The sequence below is a fragment of the Acomys minous genome (genome assembly GCF_964271855.1).
Source record: "Acomys minous genome assembly, chromosome: 18".
In the NCBI taxonomy this organism is placed as follows: Eukaryota; Metazoa; Chordata; class Mammalia; order Rodentia; family Muridae; genus Acomys; species Acomys minous.
The window spans coordinates 7,148,304-7,169,516 of record NC_140501.1 but is presented as its reverse complement, the minus strand read 5'-3'; the positions used below and the strand labels follow the sequence as shown (position 1 = coordinate 7,169,516).

Below are 21,213 nucleotides of genomic sequence, written 5' to 3'. Positions count from 1 at the left end.
GGATTTGTTCACAAAAAAGATTTACCCCTTATCTGGAGAGAGAAAAGATGAAAGAAGGGCTGGCTATTAATAGCAAGAACAGGAAGTGGTTGAAGTAGATTCCATAATCCCTCAGTCTTTTAAACCTGCAGATGACTAGTTAAATAATTACTGAAAAGTTTTTACATATACATTTATATTATTACACATATATACAATAAATTACATACAGCAAGAAGAACCATGAACCAATCAGGAATTATATTAATGTTATATTCCTAGTGTTTTGGCTATTTGTATTTGTCAACCTTGAAAACATTTTTTCCTATCTTGGTGCATCTAAAATTCTGAATGTAAATCAATCTCTATCATATCTCATCTTTATCAACTTAAAACATCTATCTGGACCTAAAAACATCTTTACCCCAAAACAACTAAGCTTAGTTGTAAAACTAGACTATTTGGTCTTCAACCACAACAGAGACTTGAGGAGGAATAAAATAAATTATCTGAGTGAACCATAAGTAGAGGTTAGCAGCTTCCCAAATGAGAAAATGACAGAGACAGTTTGCTGCCGGAAACTCTCTGTAACACTGGAGCATCATCTTCAGTTGACAGACGTAACCTTAATATGAACTTGACAACACCATTCATTCGTCTGTCTACTGAATCGGGGTTGTACTCACAGCCAAACTTTGGGGTGGAGTGCAGGGAGTCTTAGGGAAGAGTTAAGGGGGAGAGGGACCTGGAGGAGACAGGAGCTCCACAAGGAGACCACTGGAGTCAAGGACTCCTGCCTGGGGGAGGGGGTGTTGCTTCAGAAATTGATGCATCAACTGAGGACCATGCATGGTGAGGACCTAGAACCCTCTGCTCCGACATAGTTCATAGGCAGCACAGTCTCCTTTTGGGTCCCATAGTGCGGAGAGTAGGAGCTAGCTTTGACGTGGACTCTGGTGCCCACTTGTTGATCACTTCCCCCTGGTAGGGTGGCCTTGCCAGGCCATAGAGGAAGAAGATGCAGGCAGACCAGATGAGACTTGATAGGCTAGGGTCAGATGATAGGGGAGGCGGGCTCCCCCTTTCTGAGGACTAGAAAAAGGGGGAGGTGGGATGAGGGAGTGGGTGTGGGACCAGGAGGTGACCAGGAAGGGGGCAACTATCAGGGTGAACTTGGCAGTAAGGTGGCAAAACTCAGCACCCCCCAATTTACAAGGAAGATTTAGAGTCTGAAACAGGGCGCACTTTGCAAGCAGTTAGTCACAGCCTGATGATGGTGATGCTTGTAAGTGTGCAACTGCTCCTTCTGAAGAGAACCACTGAAGCTCTCACGGAGCAACGTTTGGGATAAGTGATAAAGACGCTTGAGTAGTAGAGGTGAGAAGAAAGAATATTTTCAAAAGTGGGAACACTGAATTATTATTCCTAGATTAATTAGAGGCACTCTCTCGATACATTTGCTCAGTTGGGCTTTGCCAAGTTGAGGCTATTTGTTAATTTATGCATCAGTGTGGCATTAGGAGGGCAAAGGGAAGCACAGAAGGAAGTGTTGCTCTTCTGTCACCTTGGCTATCTGGTACTCACACACCACTGTGATGTACTTAATGGACCTCATGTAGCTTCGTCCTGCCAGCTCTAGGAGACGTAGCCTCAACTATAACTTGTAGTAGACTGTCAAAGGACCCTGGCAGCAGTTCTTAGGTCTTCATTAGAGATGGAGCCCCAGGGAGAGAGTCCTCATGGTATATGCTGTGGCCAGTCCAGAGCCTTTAGGCCAATGGCCATGGTTCATTTCGCCAGACCCAAACAACTTCCCTTGATCCCCACAAGGGCTGAGCTTGCCTGGAACGCCACAATAATAGCTTTGACGGATTGCTCATTTGGCAAAATGACCACAACTTTTTAGTGGAAAGAACAAGATTGCATCAACATTTTTGACACCCTTACAAAAACTTTCTCTTGTGGTTTTGGTTTAGTTATATAAATATAAAATAGAATTTATTCAAGCGTCTGAAGAGATCCAAAGTGGGTCACTGTGTATTTTCCTCTGTGAGTACAAGAAGTGTTTGTTTGAGTATTATGAGGGGCTGCCTGTAAACAGCAACGGGACACGGGATGCTGTGGGAACATTTTCTTTTCCGGCCAGTGGCTGTTGCTATTCTAAGAGTTTAATCTTAACATGTGTGGGCTCCTGGGTTTCCCGCCTGAGATAATGCTGATTAACTATCAGTGTCTTTTGAATGCTGAAGCCCTTCACGTGTCCTGATGAATGATGAACCAGCACTTGCTTGCTCTGTTTCTGAAATGCCTTTCTGATAATCTGATTTCCCTTTGCTCCCTTCCTTCCCTGACCAGTGGACTTCTGTAAATGCTGGGGTATACTTTTACTCTGGGATGTTCTTTTAGAGTATTGTTTTTGTCAGTGGAGAGTGGAGAGATATGATGAGTTGCAGTTATTTATGGATTCTGTAAATTATTAGGAGAATAACTTGATTTTTCTGAAGCTGAATGTACAAAAAGAGTCACTATTTTCTTCATAGTGTCTGAGAATTCTTTAGCAAACTTAGGAAGCCAACAGTTGAAATGGAGTTAAGGAGCTCAACGTGTCTGCCATTGGAATCTGATTTTAGTGTGGCTGGGACAACCGGCAGGAAGTGAAGATGGGCAGTTATTTGTGCCAGCTCCCAACTTGGTCCTTCTTATTGTGGTCAAGGCATAGAATTTTCTGAGATGGAGATACAGTGCTGTGTTAACAAAAGCCTAAGACCTGAGATCACGGTTTCTGGTTCCATTGTTGTAAAGTCTTCCCTGTCTCACAGAGCCAATGCGCTCTCATACGTGACTTGTAGCTTGGTTTGCAATATGAGATGAATTATTTCTGTGAAAGGTCCTTGTAAAACAAGGGAAGATTAAAAATAAAAATTAGCAAGCCTATAAACATATAATTCTGTAACTATAGATTTTTCAATGGAATAGGTAAAATTAGGCTGCTGTGTAACTGCAACAACAACGAACATTTTATTTGAATTACTTTTGTATTTAATCTGTCACAATCAGTCTTTTGTACTTCTTAGTTTAGTGGAGCCCCTCTGCCCCTTTGGTTTGGAGTTACTTGATGCTATACATTACTGTTTACTTTAATAGACTTTTTATGGTACCTCAATTTGCCTTTGGAAAGTGTCCACACTTGTTGTCCCATTTCCTTTGAATAATCTGAATACTCACTCTTTAGTCCTTCAACAATATGCATCTCATATACCTGTTGGGAATTTTATACAGTGTGTATGCGATGATTCAGATAGTAGTGGGCATAGTAACTTTCCATAATATGTCATTATTATTAATGATAATAAGTATGAAGGAAAGTCTCAAACCTGATTGTCCAGCCATAGTAATGGCTTTTCGAGTGAATCTGAATAACAAGTGATGAGCATATTTGGGCTGAAGAAGAGTAATGGTCAAGTTTTCAGTGAATCAGACCTATGGTGATAGATGATTCTACAGGACAGGGCAACAGGGTATTCAACAAAGGAGGAGAATTTGTGCTGCCTCCTAAACACATAGCTAGCAGAGTAATCTATTGCTATTGTAAGTGGAGCAGGTTCCAGTTTTATTGCCAGATGTCTAGTGTCATTAGAAAAGAACCTTTCAGAAGACAACAAGAGCCTTGTCTTCAAGGTTTAGTGGACTTTTTTTTTTTTTCTGAGTATCACAAAAGTTTATTTAGCAAAAAGTTTCATATGAAAATGTCCATGACCCAATTCAACGTCACAGTCACACAGGCTCTCTGGGGAGGGATGTGGGTGCCTCTGCTGAGCATTTTTTAGACTCTTTCCAAGGCTTCTAACATGATGATGCTGTTCCCTCGGATGACCACCATGCCGATGTTGTTCTGTTGCCCGCTGGTTGCCATCTCCACACACTCATCAATCACAAGGTTCATGAAGGGGTCAAAGCCCCGCAGTATTCCCTGCACATGTCTGCCACCATTCAGCTTCAATGATAACTTCTTGTCCATAAATTTCTTCAGTTCGGGAGGGTGGGCCTTGCTCATGGTGATTCCTCAGCGGGCTCCGCACGACGGCGAAAGGCTAGTGGACTTTTTATGATGGATTAGGCATAGATGGATTTTTGCATATGAAGTAGTTTTACGAATCACAGAGGAGACTGTTTCATACAATTGGAGGAAATTCTAGTGAAAAAGTGAAAAAGAACTTAATCTAAGACAGTAACCATTGCCTGCATGGGTGCTCTGCCATACAGTCTTCATCTTCTGTGTGACTGAGGACAGTGCGCATGGAGCCTCAGACAGTGCAGGGTGCCCCGCCATAGAGTCTTTACCTTTTGTGTGACTGAGGGTAATGTGCATGTGAGCCTCAGACAGTACTGGGTGCTCGGCCAGGCCATAGAGTCTTCATCTTCTGTGTGACTGAGGACAGTGTGGCATGTGAGGCCCAGACGGTGCAGCCAAAAGCAGATTATCTAGAGACTTCTTGCAGGCATCTGTACTGTTAAGTGCCAGTCGGCAATCCAGTTCTGAGGTACCTTTTCTAGCTTTCACAGAGACCTACTAACAGGTTTTCTTGCAAATCATTCTGGAATTGCCCACATTTGCACAGGTCTGGTCTCTTCTTTCCTTTTTCTCTGATTTGAGGAGTTCCTTGCTTCATATGCAGATTTCTCTCAGGCTTTGAAAATTTTGAGCATGTTTTGGAGAGTATAGGAACTGTGATGGAGTAATTATTCTGGCTCATGTTAGGAACATCAAGACACATTTTATTCAAACTGTGATAGCAGAGAGAACTGCATAACACTATGTTCAAGCCTGTATCAGCAATGACAGATGGGGGATTCATAGCTAGAAGGCACAGTCATGGGGCCAGTGGACATGAAGGTACTTAGGGCCTGAAGAGAAATGGAAAGTGATGGGCGGGGGCTCTTGATAAACTAGGTTCAACAGGCCATAGACAATGGCTAGTTAACAAGAGAGCTTGAAAGAGATTGACTACAATTTGTCCAAGGAATGAATCTTAGTTATTTACAAAGCATGGCCTTCTATGCTCTAGTGTCTACTCGTGTGTTGGCTGGGATGCCTTGGCACTTCCTTATCCCATCCTTTCCCAGGCATAGACTTTCCAGTCTCACAATGGGATCATTCCCTACTTCCTAAATGAAATCATGTGTTTGGAGAAGGTGCTGGAGGCCAGGATCCAAATAAGGTACTCTGAAGTTACAATAGTTTAAGACGAGCAACACATTACTAAACAAAAATCTTCCACGTGGAGTCAGATCCAGCAAACCGGTACCTCCAAGGAGAAGCAGGCATCGTGCATTTTATAAAGCTTTCGCAGTGGTTTTGTTGAGCAGCCTAGAGTGAAGACCCACGCTCTATTGGTTGGTGCCAGTGGGTCTTGGTTGGCTGTAGCACCAGGACCACGTGTAGTTAGGAAACAGAGCAGGAATTCTGGTTACTATGGGGTGGTCTCTATGCTTTCCAGGAGTGCTAGGTCACTGATTTCTGGATGAGCGAGTTACGGAAAGAAAGATGGCCTCCATGCCTTTCTGATGTCTACACTCAATCAGAGCCTGTCCTTGGGAGCCAGGAGTTGCTGCCCAGGGAGAGAAGCTTCCTGTTTCTTGGTCTCGTTTCCTCCTGGACAGTTTATCCTCTTGCGCATTCTTTCCTTCTAGACCTGCTGCCTTATATCAGGGCTTCACAGATGTGCTGTGAATGACTTAACAACTTTATTCTTCCAAACTTCTCAGATTGCTTTTCATATGGAAAAGCACTCCAGATTTGATTTCAGTTTTCTCATATTTCCTAAATGACTTTATCAAGCAATCTACTTTCCAGACTTGCTTTTATTTTTCTCATATTTTTCTAAATATGCTTATCAAGCAATCAGCTTTCTGCCTCCCATGTGTACTGAGCTATATTAGAAAATAAAATATTAAAACCTAAGACCAGAAAGTACAGATTATACCAAATGAGGGGGTGGTCATAAACCATGGATATTTCCTATGGAAATAGATATAGGGTTAGTATATTCAGTGAAAACCATGATGAAGAATATTACTGTTAGACTTTATACCACTCTGTGTATGCCCGTCATGCAAAGAGACCTGGACATACACATTCCAACAGCCATCAGTGAAGGAAGGAGTCTTGGTTGGAGAGCAAAGTGACTGTAGACTACCAAGCAGAATGTGCTTTCAGGGTAAAAGATTGGCATGTGAAAGTGAATGGCAGTCAGTTCAGGGTAAGGCATCAGAAATGAAGGCTAATATCAGGATTTAAGGTGATGGCTCTGAGTGGGTGACCAATAGCAGGAATGAAACCAAAGCTAGTTTTCTTTGCTTATTACTAAGTTAGATCTCAAAACTGCTCAGATAGAACATGTATTTACCTGCTTCCATATGTCAGATAACCTGTTTTCCTAGTTTAATTATTCCTAAAATAATTTACAGAGGATAGCAATTATGATGATTAAATATTTAGAAGAAAAGTAAGCAGATTTATTTCTACACCATGGTAAGAAAGTTGTCAAATATTTCACTAAATGACTCATCTACTATTTCACCGCAACTTAGTCCCTTTCCTGAGTCAAACAAAATTATGTTACAAAATAATATAATTCATTTAGTATTGAAAGAAAAGCAAATGCTCCCAGCTTCAACAGTAGCAGGAATCTCACGCTAACAAGTATTTAATCTCTTTTGAAAATCTTAATAATCTGAATGTTTGAGAAAAACTAGGAACCTTGTAGCATGCATTCTTATTCTGCTTTTCCAGTGTGTTTTTGTTTGTTTTGTTTTGTTTTCGAGACAGGGTTTCTCTGTGTAGACTTGGCTGTTCTTTGTAGGCCAGGCTGGCCTCAAACTCATAGAGATCTGCTTGCCTCTGCCTCATGAGTGCTGGGATAACAGGTGTGCACATCGAGCCTGGCTATTTTCCTTTTTAGCTATGCCCACTTAGCACCTAACTCACAGTTCCCACAATGCACAGTGCATGCCTTCTCTCTCCTCCTGAGCTTGTGGTGCTCTCAAGAACCACACAGAAGCCTAGCCAATTGCTCGTGTTACAATCTGCTCTATAAATGCTTGCTGAAAAAAAATTTTTTTAAACAAATTTCATTTACCTTAAAAATTTACAAGTGAAAGAGTATTCTAATTTTCCTTGGTAGCTAGTTGTAGGGTTTTGCTTATACTTAAGCAAAATATTCTGAATTGGATAAAAAGACATAGTAGATACTCATTTTGGTATTATGGGAGAATGGGGAGATAGAAGGATCCAGAGGGTCCAGGACCCTACAACAAGATCATCAATATTTTTGGATCTGGACCCAGGGGGGCTTGCACATACTGCTGTAACAACCGAGGACAATGCATGCAGTAAACCTAGACCCCCTATTCAGATCTTGCCAATGGACAGTGTGCTCTCCACAGTTCTGTGAAGAGCAGGGACTGACTCTGACATGAACTCTGGTGCCCCCTTTTGACCACTTCCAATCAGTGGGGAGGCCTGGTGGCACTCAGAGGAAGGGGAAACAGGTTATCTGGATGAGACTTGATAGGCTGTGATCATATGGTGGGGGAGGAGGTCCATTTCTGTCACAGGTTTAAGGGAGTGTCATAGGGTGAAAGAGGGAGGGAGGCGGAGGGCAACAGGAAGATACAAATGAGGGGATAACAATTAGCATGTAATCTGAATAAGTTATTTAAAAATAAAAAATTAAAACAATATTGCACATCTCCATTGTAGAAGTGTAATTCAAGAGATGGCTGGTGTCATAGTCTTATATCTGCCTAGTCATGACAAAGCCTTCTTGCTAAGAAGGGAAACATGTACTCTTACTGTAGTTTTACAGCTGTACATGAATAGAGATTTTGACTGTTTAAATAATTGACATTTTAAAAAGAAATAAACAGGATACAGTATTTAATATATTCTTGCTTTGTAATTTTAACCATTTACAAAGTTCTATCAGTATTTATTAAGTGTGCAAACAATAAAGTGTAAAATTGTGTGAAGAACTTAAAGTCATCATAACAAATTATACCAAGTAAAAATCTTCAGTAGCTGCTCGTAAGCAGATGCAGATGAAGTTTGCTGTGTTCTCAATGTCAAACACCATCATTCTAACTCAGGATGAGGTGTGCACCTGTTTGAAGACATTCTATAAAACCATATATATAACTATTATAAACTGCAGAGCGTCATGAGTGTGTGGCATTGTAGAATTTTATAGCAGCAGTTATAGTTGAGGTCTACTGTACAGCATGGTGACTATAACTAATGTAATACATTGTGTTCTTGAAAAATGCCAAGAGTGAAGCATAAAGTGTACTCACTTCAGAGTAACTGTGTGAGTTAAGGCATGCATTAAGTAACAAAACTTAATAATCCCCCATCTCTCTGTGTGTATGTATGTATGTATGTATATATATATATATATATATAATATGTATTGTATTACATATATACATATATTTAAAGTATATTATGACAGCCTGTTGTACAAGGAACATACATACAATTTTATTTGGCTATTTAGAGAGCAAAGAAACAGATCATTGACAAAATGATGATTGAGCTGGGTGTGCTGGATAAGCCTTTATTCCTGATAGTGGGGTGGAAGAGGGAAGTGAATCTCTGAGTTCAAGGCCAGCCTAGTCTACATAGTTAGTTCCAGAACAGACAGAGTTACATAGGGAATCTTTACCTTGAGGAAAAAAGAAAAAAAGACAATGAGAAGATAAATAAGAAGCTGGTTTGAGGTCCTAACTTACTAGGCTTGTGTGGCTTTACCATCTAAGGGGTCCACAATGAATTCTCTAACCCTGGCTGAAACTCCTCAACTGAGTTTATATGATTGAATCCACATCCATGTACAATTTCAGTTCTAATATTTTGGTATATGAAAAAGACTTAAGACTCCACACATAATATTATTTTATAGAATTTGACTGAAGAAATATCAGGAGGAAAAATATACAGGAAAGTATAATTATATTTTACATGCATTTAGTTTATTTCCATTGGAAATACTAGTGTTATTTATATTTTAGGAACATGTATATGCATAAACATATATTTATGTTGCAACAATTAGTGAAAAAAAGTAAAAAGTGGAGTTTTAGGAGTGCTTGGAGGAAGGAATAAAAAATTATGTAATTATAATTTCTAAAATAAAAGAAAAATGAAATATAAGTGATCACATAATATATGCAAAAATATACAAAGTACCTAGAAGTCAACTATTGTAATACATATGATGATCTTCTTTAGTGTTTTCTTTGTCAGGTCCCTGAGCATTTAGACACATGCTCCATTCACAGTCAGCAGCATCTTTTAGAACATTCTCTTGTGAGGTATTGCATTTAGTCACAGGGCACTTTGTCTAATGAGCTTGTGCTGAACAGATGCAGTTGTGAACAAATACACACTCAAACAGTGAACCGGAAGCAACAGTGGACCTGATTGTTCTCCTCCTCCTGGTGGGGGTCTTCGTCTTTTTTTCAGAATATTGTAAAACCTCTAAGCAAATTATGTATAAGTTGTGCTTAGTCACAGCATAAGCAGTGCACATCTTCCAAGTAAGATTTTAAAGATGATGGTGACTGTGACTTACGAGGCTATAGTGAGCATTTTAATATGACTTAAGTAGCAGCCACTTTATTATTAGATCAAGGAGCACGGGCCTGGGGTAGTCACCAGCACTGCTTTTCCATTGAGTATGAACATATCCACTCATTTTTTCTCATTTTGGGTGACCAATTCTAATAGGGCCATATATGTCAAACCACTTTGAAGACATGCTGTTAGCATAGCACATTAAAATAAAATATGGTATATTTACATAATTATTCCTAGCTTAATGATACCTTTGATTTCATAACATAGCTTATATCACCAACTAAAATTGGTATAGAATTTAAAGCACATGTGCTTTAGCATAATATAGTCATGCAGGAAATATATTACTTGGGAAAAGGCATAGAAACGCAGCAAACTATAATTATCTTTATGATGGCACAACTTAAAAAAATAAATATAGAAGCAAAAAGCCCTGAATGGATGAGCTGTTACTTGGAGATACTATGCACTTGGTAGTATTGTGGCACCATCACCATCGCTTCTCTATGACCCTTACGTGAGTGAAACTTCCAGCATAGATGGTTCCAGCTTTGCCTTTGGCAGTCAAACCTAGCTTATATTGATTGTGATATGTAATTCACGAGAATCATCTAAATCTTTGAAAAGTGGCACATGGGGGAGCGCACTGTGGTTATGCCTGTTTGTGGGTGAATTATTGTGCTAATATTGATAAGTTTCCTTAGGTTTCTAGGAATCTTGTCCTGATCAGTGGACACTAGAACCAATCACTTTCTACAGAACCCACACTTAGAGCACCATTTCTCAAGGAATATCAGGCTTTTCCCGACACTACTCCCTGTACAAACTAGAAAACAGTTTCAGCCTGGTACACAGTGCTGTCCTTAAATATTAAGGAAAAAGACGAAGAAACCACACTAAAAACAATAGCTCGTGGCTCTTCCAGTCAAGAAGTCTCCTTGGCCCATATCCAGCATCCTCCCTACTCTTTCTCCATTGGTCCTTCTCAGCATCCAGGCTGACTGTTTTCTAGTTGAAGAGGCTGGGCTATCCATTTCAATGAAGTGATCAAATCCTGAGCTGTGCCCCACTGCCAGGTTCTTTGGAGATGACAATGACAGCTCTGGTTTCCATTCTAGAGTGGGTCCCATGAATGTGCAGTGTTGGGGAACACAGCTGCTACCAGGCACTCCTCACTGCACAGCTGCCTTCTTTGCTTTATGAGTTCGAAGGTACTTTAACCCATCTCACACAAGAAAACCCTGGATATACTTTCCTGAGTTTGAAAACTATTGTGCCAAAAAAATCTCCCAACTTTTCCACATGCTTTTAGTATACAGTATAATTTTTAGAATAAGAACCATTTTTTTCTTGTGTTATCTATCATCTATCTATCTATATTTAATTTTTGTTATAATTTATTCAGATTATGTCCTGATTGTTATTCCCTTGCTTGTATCTTTCTGTTCCCACCCTCTCAGTCTTCTGCCCTATTCCCCTCCCCTAGACCTATGACAGAAGGGGAACTCCTTCCACCCCATATGGCCGCAGGAAATCAGGTCTCATCTGGATAGCCTGCTTCCCCTTCCTGTGTGTGCAGCTGGGCCTCCTCACTAAGGGAAAATGATCAAATCAGGTGTACCAGAGTTCATGTTAGAGGCAGTCCCCACTCTCCCCAACCATGGAGAATGAGCTGATCATTGGCTAGATCTGAACAGGGGGGTCGAGGATTACTGCACGCATTGTCCTTGGTTGGTGCAACAGTTTGTGCAGGCCTCCCTGGGTCCAGATCCCCTTGGCCTTGATGGTCTCCTCGTGGGGCTATATTTTAACATGCATTGTTTACTTTGGTACCACATCATGAGGCTGATGACTATTCAGGCTTGTTGTTTAAATAACTAATATGACACTTTGCTTCCATCTGCTCTTGCAGCTGTCTTCAAGTTATATTCTTGGCCTATATATTAATGTAATGAAATGGTATTATTTTCTTGAACAATTTTTATAAATGTAAAATGAGTTTACACCGTTTGCTGTAGTTAAGGCATTGTACCAATAAGATGTGCAAGAGTATTGTTTGTGGCCTAACACCAAGGGTTGGGTTTCAATCAATTAGCTGTGGCTGCATTCTTTCTGCCTGAAGAAGTGAGGGGGAAACTTCTGCATGGCGCTGAAGCCTTCTTCTTCAGGATAGACATAATGGAGACTTGGCAGGTTGCTCCCTTGTTTGTGGAGGCACCCTCACAACTTTTCCTTCTGCAGAGGTTTGAGTTTCAGATAACTCGTTTCAAGGAATGATATATGCTTACTTGTGTCAGTTACTCAATCAGTTTTCAAACAAAGCAGCATTTTCCTGAGATATTTGGGTAACATTGGTACTCAGGGCATTCACTCAGTCCTCAAGTGAAAAATTTTAAGTTTTGACTTATCTTCATCAGGGTGGGAAGCACTCCCCCTCCAAACATAGGCTGTTATATATTCCCCATGGTTACTAGCCAGTGCGGTACCACTTGTGTATTTACTTGTTCTACCAGCCATGTAAGAAGTTTTTCTACACCAGCCAAGCCCCTCCAAAGTCTATTGTAATTACTAGATTTAAACCTCACTTTCTTCAAATGCCCTGATGTTATTTTGCAATTCTTGGAATTGATAGATACCTAGGGGTTTTTTAAAATTATTTTATTTTTGTACATACACATTTATATTATCACACATATATACAATAGATTACCTATGGTGAGAAGAACCATGACACTATCAAGAATTATATAAATGTTACATTCTTAGTGTTTTGGCTATTTGTATTTGACAGCCTTGAAGAAGTCATCTTTCGTATCTTGATGCATATAAATTTCTGAGTGTAAATCAGTCTCCATCACATACTGTCATTATCAACTTAGAACACCCTCTAGACCTAAAAGCATCTTAACCCCTAAACAATTAAGCTTCACTGTAAAACTAAGCTACCTGGTCTTCAACTCCCTCACAGATATGAGAAGGAATAAACTTGATTACCTGAGTATGCTGGGAGTGCAGGTTAGTAGCTTTCCAAATGAAAAGATGACAGAGACAGTTTTCTACCTGAATAGCCACCCATAACTCTCTATAATGTTGGAGCATCTTCTTCAGCCTTCTGGCCCAATATATCTGTCAGACATATTTGTGAGGCAGGAACTATTGAGGACTTGCTTACCCTGTCTGGGCAGTTTGCCTCTTGACTCCGTCTGTATCCAAGCTTGCCCCTGATTTTAGCCAGAATTCTGTGGTAGAGATGAGGACCTTTTGCCCAGTGGCTAGTTTGCCACATTTGAAACTTAGTGGTTTAGTCCCTTCATAAAGAGGGACAAAGCAGTGCTGTCTGTCTTCTGTTTTGCTAGGCTGATCCTGAAGTCCTGACCAATGTCAGGGCCTCCAGATCCAATGACAGCCAGTGCTTGAAGAGCAATTCATGAATTTGCCTGATGGTCGTCTTGCTCTGCTGCTCAGTGAGTACATCATAGTCCTGGGCTGGAGGAGTCTTTGAAGGTAGTTAGGCAGTAATAATTTTAGTCCCTGATCTGTGGTTAAAAAGAGATCAACCGATAAAAATAAACTGGTATTATATTAGATACAGGATCTAAGGAAAGTTATGTGGAATACTTATTAATAGTACATGATTAGTATAAGTCATTCTGAAAGTTACCTTGGCAGAGAAAGTGTGTGGGCAATGTAAGTACATGATTGTTTCACATCTGTCTCAGGTAGAGGTAGAATTGGCCATGCTTCAGAAAGTATTATCAAACCAGACTCTTGGAGGCTTTTGAAAAATAGTCATTTTTCTCTCTGTGAATTTGAATTATTTTCTTTCGTTGAAATTGATTTTTTAGTGCTTTTCATTCTCTAGATTTTCTCTTTATTTATTTCTATCAAATTGTCAATAGATCCTGAGAATATGGTACACACATATCTCATCTGTGGTGTTAAGACAAAGACCCTATTCTAAGTCATTTTCTTTTTATATTATTCTCTCTCTCTCTCTCTCTCTCTCTCTCTCTCTCTCTCTCTCTCTCTCTCTCTCTCTCTCTCTCTCTCTCTGTGTGTGTTTGTGTGTGTGTGTGTGTGATGACTACAGTGTCTATGCAGGCCAGAAGAAGATATTGGGTCCCCTGGAGCTGTCTCTGTAGATGACATGGCTGAGGAGAGTCAAATTTGGGTCCTCTGAAAGGTAGCAAGGGCCTTAGCTGCTGAGCCATCTCCATCTCCATCTCCATCTCCATCTCCATCTCCAGCTCCAGCTCCAGCTCCTCTCCTTACTCTTCTCCAGCTCTGATACTTCATTCCCATTCTTTCTTTTTCATTCTTATCTGCACTTGATATCATTTCATAAACTTGTGATCAGCATTGTCTAGGTTAGTTCCTGTATCCCAGATATATTTTTCTTCTCTAATTTGATAACCTGCTCCAGGTCTCCAAGTCAACAACCCTATGATGAGCTACTTACTGAAGGGCTTCAGTTGGAAGTAGCACAGCCAGCTTATGAAGAATAATTGGTTTTGTGAAGCACCTTGGCTAGTTCAGAACACAGCAGAAACACATCAGTTCTTTCTCAGGCTGGCTTGTGATTCCGCCTTCTTAAATCCTGTTGTGCCTGGGCAGATTTATGTTACCAGCGGATGGCTTAATTTGACTTTAATGATATCCTATTTGGCTCTGTAAACCCGACTGAAGCCATTTTTGCCACATAGTTAGTAATGCAATCTAGTCTGTAATACTATTATAAGGCGATAATAAAAGCAGATATTAGAGACGTCCCATTTTCATATTTAATGCAGAAACAATGTCTTTTAAGTAATGAAGCTAGCATTCCAATGGGATGTTCTCAGCACATGTTAAGTGTGTTTCAGAAGACTTGTTTGTAGATCTCAGTAATATAATTTGAAATATCCAAACCCTTGCTTATCTGTCACATGCTTTGCTGTTGTGTTTCTGGTGTAATAGCTCCTAACACCATTTATTTGGCAATGGACATGAATAAAACAACTCCAAACCAAACAAACACAAAAAGAAGGCTAATAAACACTAAAATGTTTATAGATTAAAGTGCAGAAATGAAGCCATGTTCCTTTTCCAAAGATGAATCAAAGCCATGTACTATTTGAATGAAAACAGCTAGCAATGTTTGTATATTTATTTATTTTGGGGATGAGGTAGGGGTAGTTTTCACCAATTTCCCTGCCTTTGGGTGGAATTCCTAAGCTCACTTTAGAGTAGGACAATGGTATGAAGCACAGGCAATGACCGGGCTCTTTCTCACCCCAACCCACAATGCATTTGGACTCTAAATAGTGCTTTCCTTATAAACTAATATGTTGACCAGGGACTTCAGTGTGGAAACTGGAAGTTTAATTTCTCATTCACTACAGTGTGAGCAATAGAAATATTTTGATTCATATGCATTTGAGAGAATATTGTGTTCCAAGAATAGAATGTTTTATGGTGTCAGTATTGTTCTCCAACTTCAGGTTTCTCACCCGCAACCTACAGGAGAATCATTTCTGCACAAGGCCCAGACTTCCTTGCTTCTAATGGATGCCTATCAGTTTGTTTTGGCACAAACGCCATAGTTGTCTTTATGTTTCTCTTATTTGTTTTATGACCATAAGATAAGTGTAGCACAAACAAGGGAAGGCTCTTCTTGTTTTCTTGCTCTCCTGTTGCTGTTGTTTGGTAAGTTCTCATGATCAATGACATTTGATAGGCAGGTGACATGCCTTCTAAAACCAAGCCCTGCTAGTAGATTCTGGCCTGGGAAACAAATCCAAAGCTCAGAGGATCACAGTATGGAAGCACAGCAAGGGCCGTCTTGAAAGTGAGCAGGTTTTGAGCAGTTCGTGTGTAGCACTGTTCACACATGATAGATCTAAGGATTAGGAAAAGATGACCAGGATGGGAAGACAAATGTGGTTCCTTACCATCTGTACCTTATTCTGCTGACTGCTGTCCCTTCAGTATGAAGTGGCAGCATGTGATCTTGTCCATTAATCTTATTTTTGGTGAGTATTGGAATGGGATTCTGGAAATGCCGATTCTCTTAAACTGTAGCCACTAGTTAGACTGATGGATGGGGTGGAGATCACCTGGGGTTGGGGACATGGGATCCAGATGGACACTCCACCTGACCTGATAGAGTCCAGGAGGCTGTGCCTGGTTGTGCCTGGTTCACACACCGCACAGTAAGTCATCGCAGAGAGAAGTGTTAACCTGCAAGTAGGACACAAAGCCTAAGGATTATGTGCCTAAATTGACTTTCTATTTGTTCAGGCCTGAGGCTGATGAGAAACTAGACCCTTGTGATAGCAGAAGAAATAGAGGAAGAAGATGTTGAGAGTACTAATTCCCAAAATTGAGGGCCGCACATGGTAGTTTAGAAGATGGTTAAGCTGAGTTCTTGTTTTCGTCATCTTGGAGGGCTGGGCCAGACAAAGGGGAATTCTATTTCAAAAGTTACATACATTTTAGGGGCCTGTGTTGGCAGCCCCAAAGCAATTTGTTGTGTAATGAAACACTACTTCAACATGGACAATTAGATATGACTTGACACTTGCATGCATCTATGATATACCACTGCCATAATACTGATAGAGAGCATACCTTTCACTCCCAAAGGTTCGTAGTCTCCAGTTAACTGACTTGCTTCTCTTTAATCCTAGCCAATCCTTGCTCTGCTCTTGAGAGTATTGTTGAATTTTTATTTTTTAGAATTTTCTGTAAGTGGAATTACTCACTATGTCCATTGTTTTGCTTGTTATCTTCTGTTTCTCATGGTTATTGTAGAATTCACTGTGTGTGCACACAATCCACTCATTACTCTGCTGAGTAACATTCCTCTTTTGATTATGTGCACTATGTGTTTTCTCCATTCTTCTGTTGGCAAAGGCTTGGGTTGTTTCCACTATAGCAGAGCCATGTGTAAGCTATTGTAAATATTTCCATACAGATTTTTGTATAGAAGCATGTTTCTTTTCGTTGTAAACTTGTATTATAATAGCTGGAACATATGTGACGTTTTTTTCAGCTTTTTGTGAAACTGTCAAACTTTTTACAAGTCAACTTACTAAACTATTCTCATATGAATATTTTATATCTCCCCATCCTCACAAGTTCTTAATGTTATCATTCTTTTTAATTTTAAACATTTTGGCTGGTAAGATTCTGATAGTTTTAATTTGGATTTTCCTGAGTATATCTTTCTGTGTGCTTACTGCTATTATTTGTCTTCTTTGATAAGGTTCTTCTTTAAAAATTAAGTTTATTTATTTATTTGATACAAGGTTTCTCTGTGTAGGCTTGGCTGTTTGGACTCACTTTGTAGACCAGGCTAGCCTTGAACTCACAAAGATCAGCCTGCCTCTGCCTCCCAAATGCTGGGATTAATGGCGTACACTGTCCCTGTCTGGTTAAATGAGGTTCTTATTAGAATATTTTGCTATTCTTTCTTGGGTGTTTGCTTTCTTGACATAGAAATTTATAAAAAGTAATTTTATTATATATATTTAAAGTATACACTATTATGTTCTAATATAGCTTCATATGTGGAAAAGTCAATGGTGAAATAAGCCAACACACTTGTCATCTCACAGCAATACACATGCTCTACTCTCTTGTGGAAAGAACAGTCATGATGATCTATCTACTTGCTTAGCAGCACAATGCTCATTCGATTTATTAGAGTTTGCACCTTATTTATCCTATATTTTCTACACTGTATTCCTTAACGTACATTTCACAACTTCCTAAAAATAAGAACAAAATAATTTATCTTGTATTATAGTATACAAATATTTCAACGTCATATGCCATTTAACCCTAACTTTAATATTTTCAAAACTCTCTTTTCTTCTATTATATTTTATAAAAATTCATTCTCTTCCTCTGTAAAGAATATAGGGTCATATTGTAGATAGTCCTATTTTCTACAGAAACAATGCAATGGATTGTTGGGAGAAAATAAATATAGAAAGTATTATGTCATACGTTCTCAGTCTTTGACATATGTATTTGTGGCTATATTCTTCAGGTAGTATACTTTTAATATTAGTAAATTTTTAGTTAAAGGTATTTAAACTTATAATTAGACATTTAATTAACAGGCAAGACTCTATATTCAATGTTTTTGTGATTAGCTAAGCTATTTTTTAAAGAAACTTTTGGCTATACATCTTTAGAATTTTAAATCACAGTTAATAATTAACACTCTTAATAGAGTTTTACATCATTTTACTACCAAAAGCATATATATCATTGGCAGTTAGGGAGTTTTGAAAAATTATGTTTTATAAAATAATTACATTTTCTCATTAATTTATTGCCACATCCTTGATCAAGTAGTATTAAGGAGAATAAGGATTTTTAAAAAAGATTTATTTATTATGTATACTTGTAGGCCAGAAGAGGGCATCAGGTTACATTATAGATGGTTTTGAGCCACCATGTGGTTCCTGGGAATTGAACTCAGGACCTTTGGAAGAGCAGGTGGTGCTCTTAACCACTGAGCCATCTCTCCAGCCTCGAGAATAAGGATCTTGTCCCTGTACTTGTGCTATTTGGGCAAAAATTGATTTTCTGGTCCTGCAGCTAGTGAGTGTTCACATACTAAAGAAAGTGAGGACTTTGATGTTATTCGTATGTGTGATAGTTTTTGTCTAAGGAGTTAGTCCTGGTGATGTTTTCTGGAATCTTCTTTAGTGATGAGAGCTTGGGTTGTCAGTGTTTAAGCCTGAGCTTGGCTTAGTGATACACTTGGCTTTCCTACATGTGAATGCACAGGGCACCATGTTGAAATTCCACATAAAGTCATTACTTTATTAGACGCCTCCTTAGCTAAGTGCTCTAGGCTGCAACCTCCAGCTGATTAAACATGCTCTTTGAGTGAGAACTATTTTTATTCATGGTCTGGGCTGCTTTAAAGGCAAGATGCTCAGGATAGCCTACCATGAAGATGCAGAAATGAAATCAGTATTCTCTTCTGGGTTTCCTAACAACTGGGCACATGCCAGTATCCATTCGTGGTGTTCGTTTTCACATGCCGAGCCAGATGTGTGGGCCACAAAGACACTCCATATTTCATTTTTTCCTAGACTTCACTGTCCAATGTTGGAGAGGTACCCATGAAAAGAGTCTCCATGCAGCTGGAAAAGGGTCACTAGGTATGATGCAGAACACCTTCTTCAGTATTAACTTAACAGTAGTTAAGCCAGTGAAGCATTTCTTTAGAGCCCATGAGGCATTGGGAATTTACACCTATTGGCCAGGCCTCTTTGAAATCCTAGCATTATAGTATTTTTACCTTGATAAATAACAACAGTACATAGACCTCTTCTCCTTCAGTGTATTTTGCTCCTTGGAGAAGGTGTCATATGTTGTTTTCATTTAATTTCTACAGTGGATGCACTCAGTGCGTGAGTTGTCACTATTTGCGCCACAAGTGAAGGGCAGGATATGCTAATGCTTTGAGCCCTTCTCATTAGCAAGTCAGCCATTGTGGCTGTGCTTTCAAGAGCATAGCCTGCCTTATAAATGCTTGGGAAGGTTTAGCAATGTAATGGGAGGTGCTTCCCACTCTTATCCTTTGTGTCATTAAAAATTGTCTGTCTTACGAAACATTCAAAGGCTCCTTTATACATAGTCCTGCATTTAGAGATCAAATTATAATTTTACAAACCCCTATTAGCATTTCCCCATTAAAGCTGGAATGTGCACATACCAGGTCACTTAGCGCTGCCTAAGCAGCCGTCATAATGGAAAATGTTTCATCAGCTCATTGGTCATCACACTGTTTCTATGAGCAGAAAAAGAATGACTTACTATGGCCAGACAATTTAGAAAAACCATTCTTTTATGAGCGTCTAGATGTCTTCTTGTTTCCCTGCACACTGCTCGAGGCTCTGTGAGCTTTTCTGACAATTAGTCTATAATTGAAACTCACAATACGCTTCTAGCCAGCACGTTTTACCCTGCCTTCCTTCATTACCCAGAACCCAATGTTTTGGGGAAAGATTCTTTTTTCTCTTTTACTTTGTTCTCTCTCTCTCTCTCTCTCTCTCTCTCTCTCTCTCTCTCTCTCTCTCTCTCTCTCTCTCTCTCTCTCTCTCTGTTTTCTAGTTGAGTTTATGAAAGCTGCTAATCTGAAGGAAGGAAAGTCTCTGGAGAAACAATGCTGGCCCACCATGACCCCTGCATTTACTTTTTCATTGATTTCAACAGAAAACTGACCAGATCATGGCGAATTCTCAATTGGTTTTATTAGGATTGTCAATGGAGAGTGAAACTCATGGGGTGGGCTCATATTTGATGGAACTCCTTGTTCAATGTTTCTTCTCCTTATAAATTGCATCCCTTCCTTTGTGTATTCCTGTGGCTGTGCTAAGAACATCATCTGCTGTCTCAGTACACTGTATTCCTGTGGCTGTGCTCAGCACATCTGCTGTCTCAGTACACTGCATTCCTGTGGCTGTGCTCAGCACATCTGCTGTCTCAGTACACTGCATTCCTGTGGCTGTGCTGAGCACATCTGCTGTCCCAGTACACTGCATTCCTGTGGCTGTGCTGAGCACATCTGCTGTCTCAGTACACTGCATTCCTGTGCCTGTGCTGAGCACATCTGCTGTCTCAGTACACTGCATTCCTGTGCCTGTGGCTGTGCTGAGCACATCTGCTGTCTCAGTACACTGCATTCCTGTGCCTGTGGCTGTGCTGAGCACATCTGCTGTCTCAGTACACTGCATTCCTGTGCCTGTGGCTGTGCTGAGCACATCTGCTGTCTCAGTACACTGCATTCCTGTGCCTGTGGCTGTGCTGAGCACATCTGCTGTCTCAGTACACTGCATTCCTGTGCCTGTGGCTGTGCTGAGCACATCTGCTGTCTCAGTACACTGCATTCCTGTGCCTGTGGGTGTGCTGAGCACATCTGCTGTCCCAGTACACTGCATTCCTGTGGCTGTGCTGAGCACATCTGCTGTCCCAGTACACTGCAAGGGGTTTTAAGAAGCAGTGGAGGATAATAGACAACTATGAGACCCACAGGCTCTTTCTGCTTTTCATTCATAGTCATGGCCTCTTGGTCTATCAAACAAACCTTTCCCTGAGCTCAACCATCATTCTGTGGCATTGCTGCTTTGCGAGGGGAGACTAGCATGAACATTTCTGGTGGATGGCTTTAAATAGAGTGGGAGTCTGCATCTGTAGATGATGGATGGATTTAGTCTCTGGTGGGAGCTGAATAAAGTGGACACACAATAAGGAAACTCATTTGAGACTCCTCAGTCTCTCCATAGAACCGAAGAAAGCACAGGGATCTTCCTGGGTTGCTGTCATGTGTTTTTGATGCTGGTAGTGGTTGGTTAGCTTTACTTGGTTGATACTGATGGACAAAACAGTAGCAGCAATAACAAAAAGTAATGGCAAAGACACACATTTTTATTTTAGATTAAGAGGATAAAGACTATGATAAATGTGATTATTTTCTCTAATAAAATCCGCAGAGTATTTTCACTGGAAATAGCATTCTTTGGGAGATAGTTGATATGTGATCAAGTAATAGGTTGCTTACACGTAAGATAGGTTAGAAGGTAAATCATAGA

The 21,213-nt window shown here is 40.0% G+C and overlaps 2 protein-coding genes across 3 annotated transcripts in view; one reads left to right on the top strand and one right to left on the bottom strand.

Moving 5' to 3' along the window:
* GPC6 (glypican 6) overlaps nt 1-21,213 on the top strand; it is a 1,016,336-nt gene that overhangs the window by 54,677 nt on the left and 940,446 nt on the right. The window lies entirely within an intron of this gene.
* Nucleotides 3,669-4,065, bottom strand: LOC311589706 (small nuclear ribonucleoprotein G). The gene has a single exon (XM_084768285.1). The coding sequence runs from the start codon at nt 4,031-4,033 to the stop codon at nt 3,803-3,805; it is 231 nt and encodes a 76-aa protein (XP_084624411.1). The 5' UTR covers nt 4,034-4,065; the 3' UTR covers nt 3,669-3,802.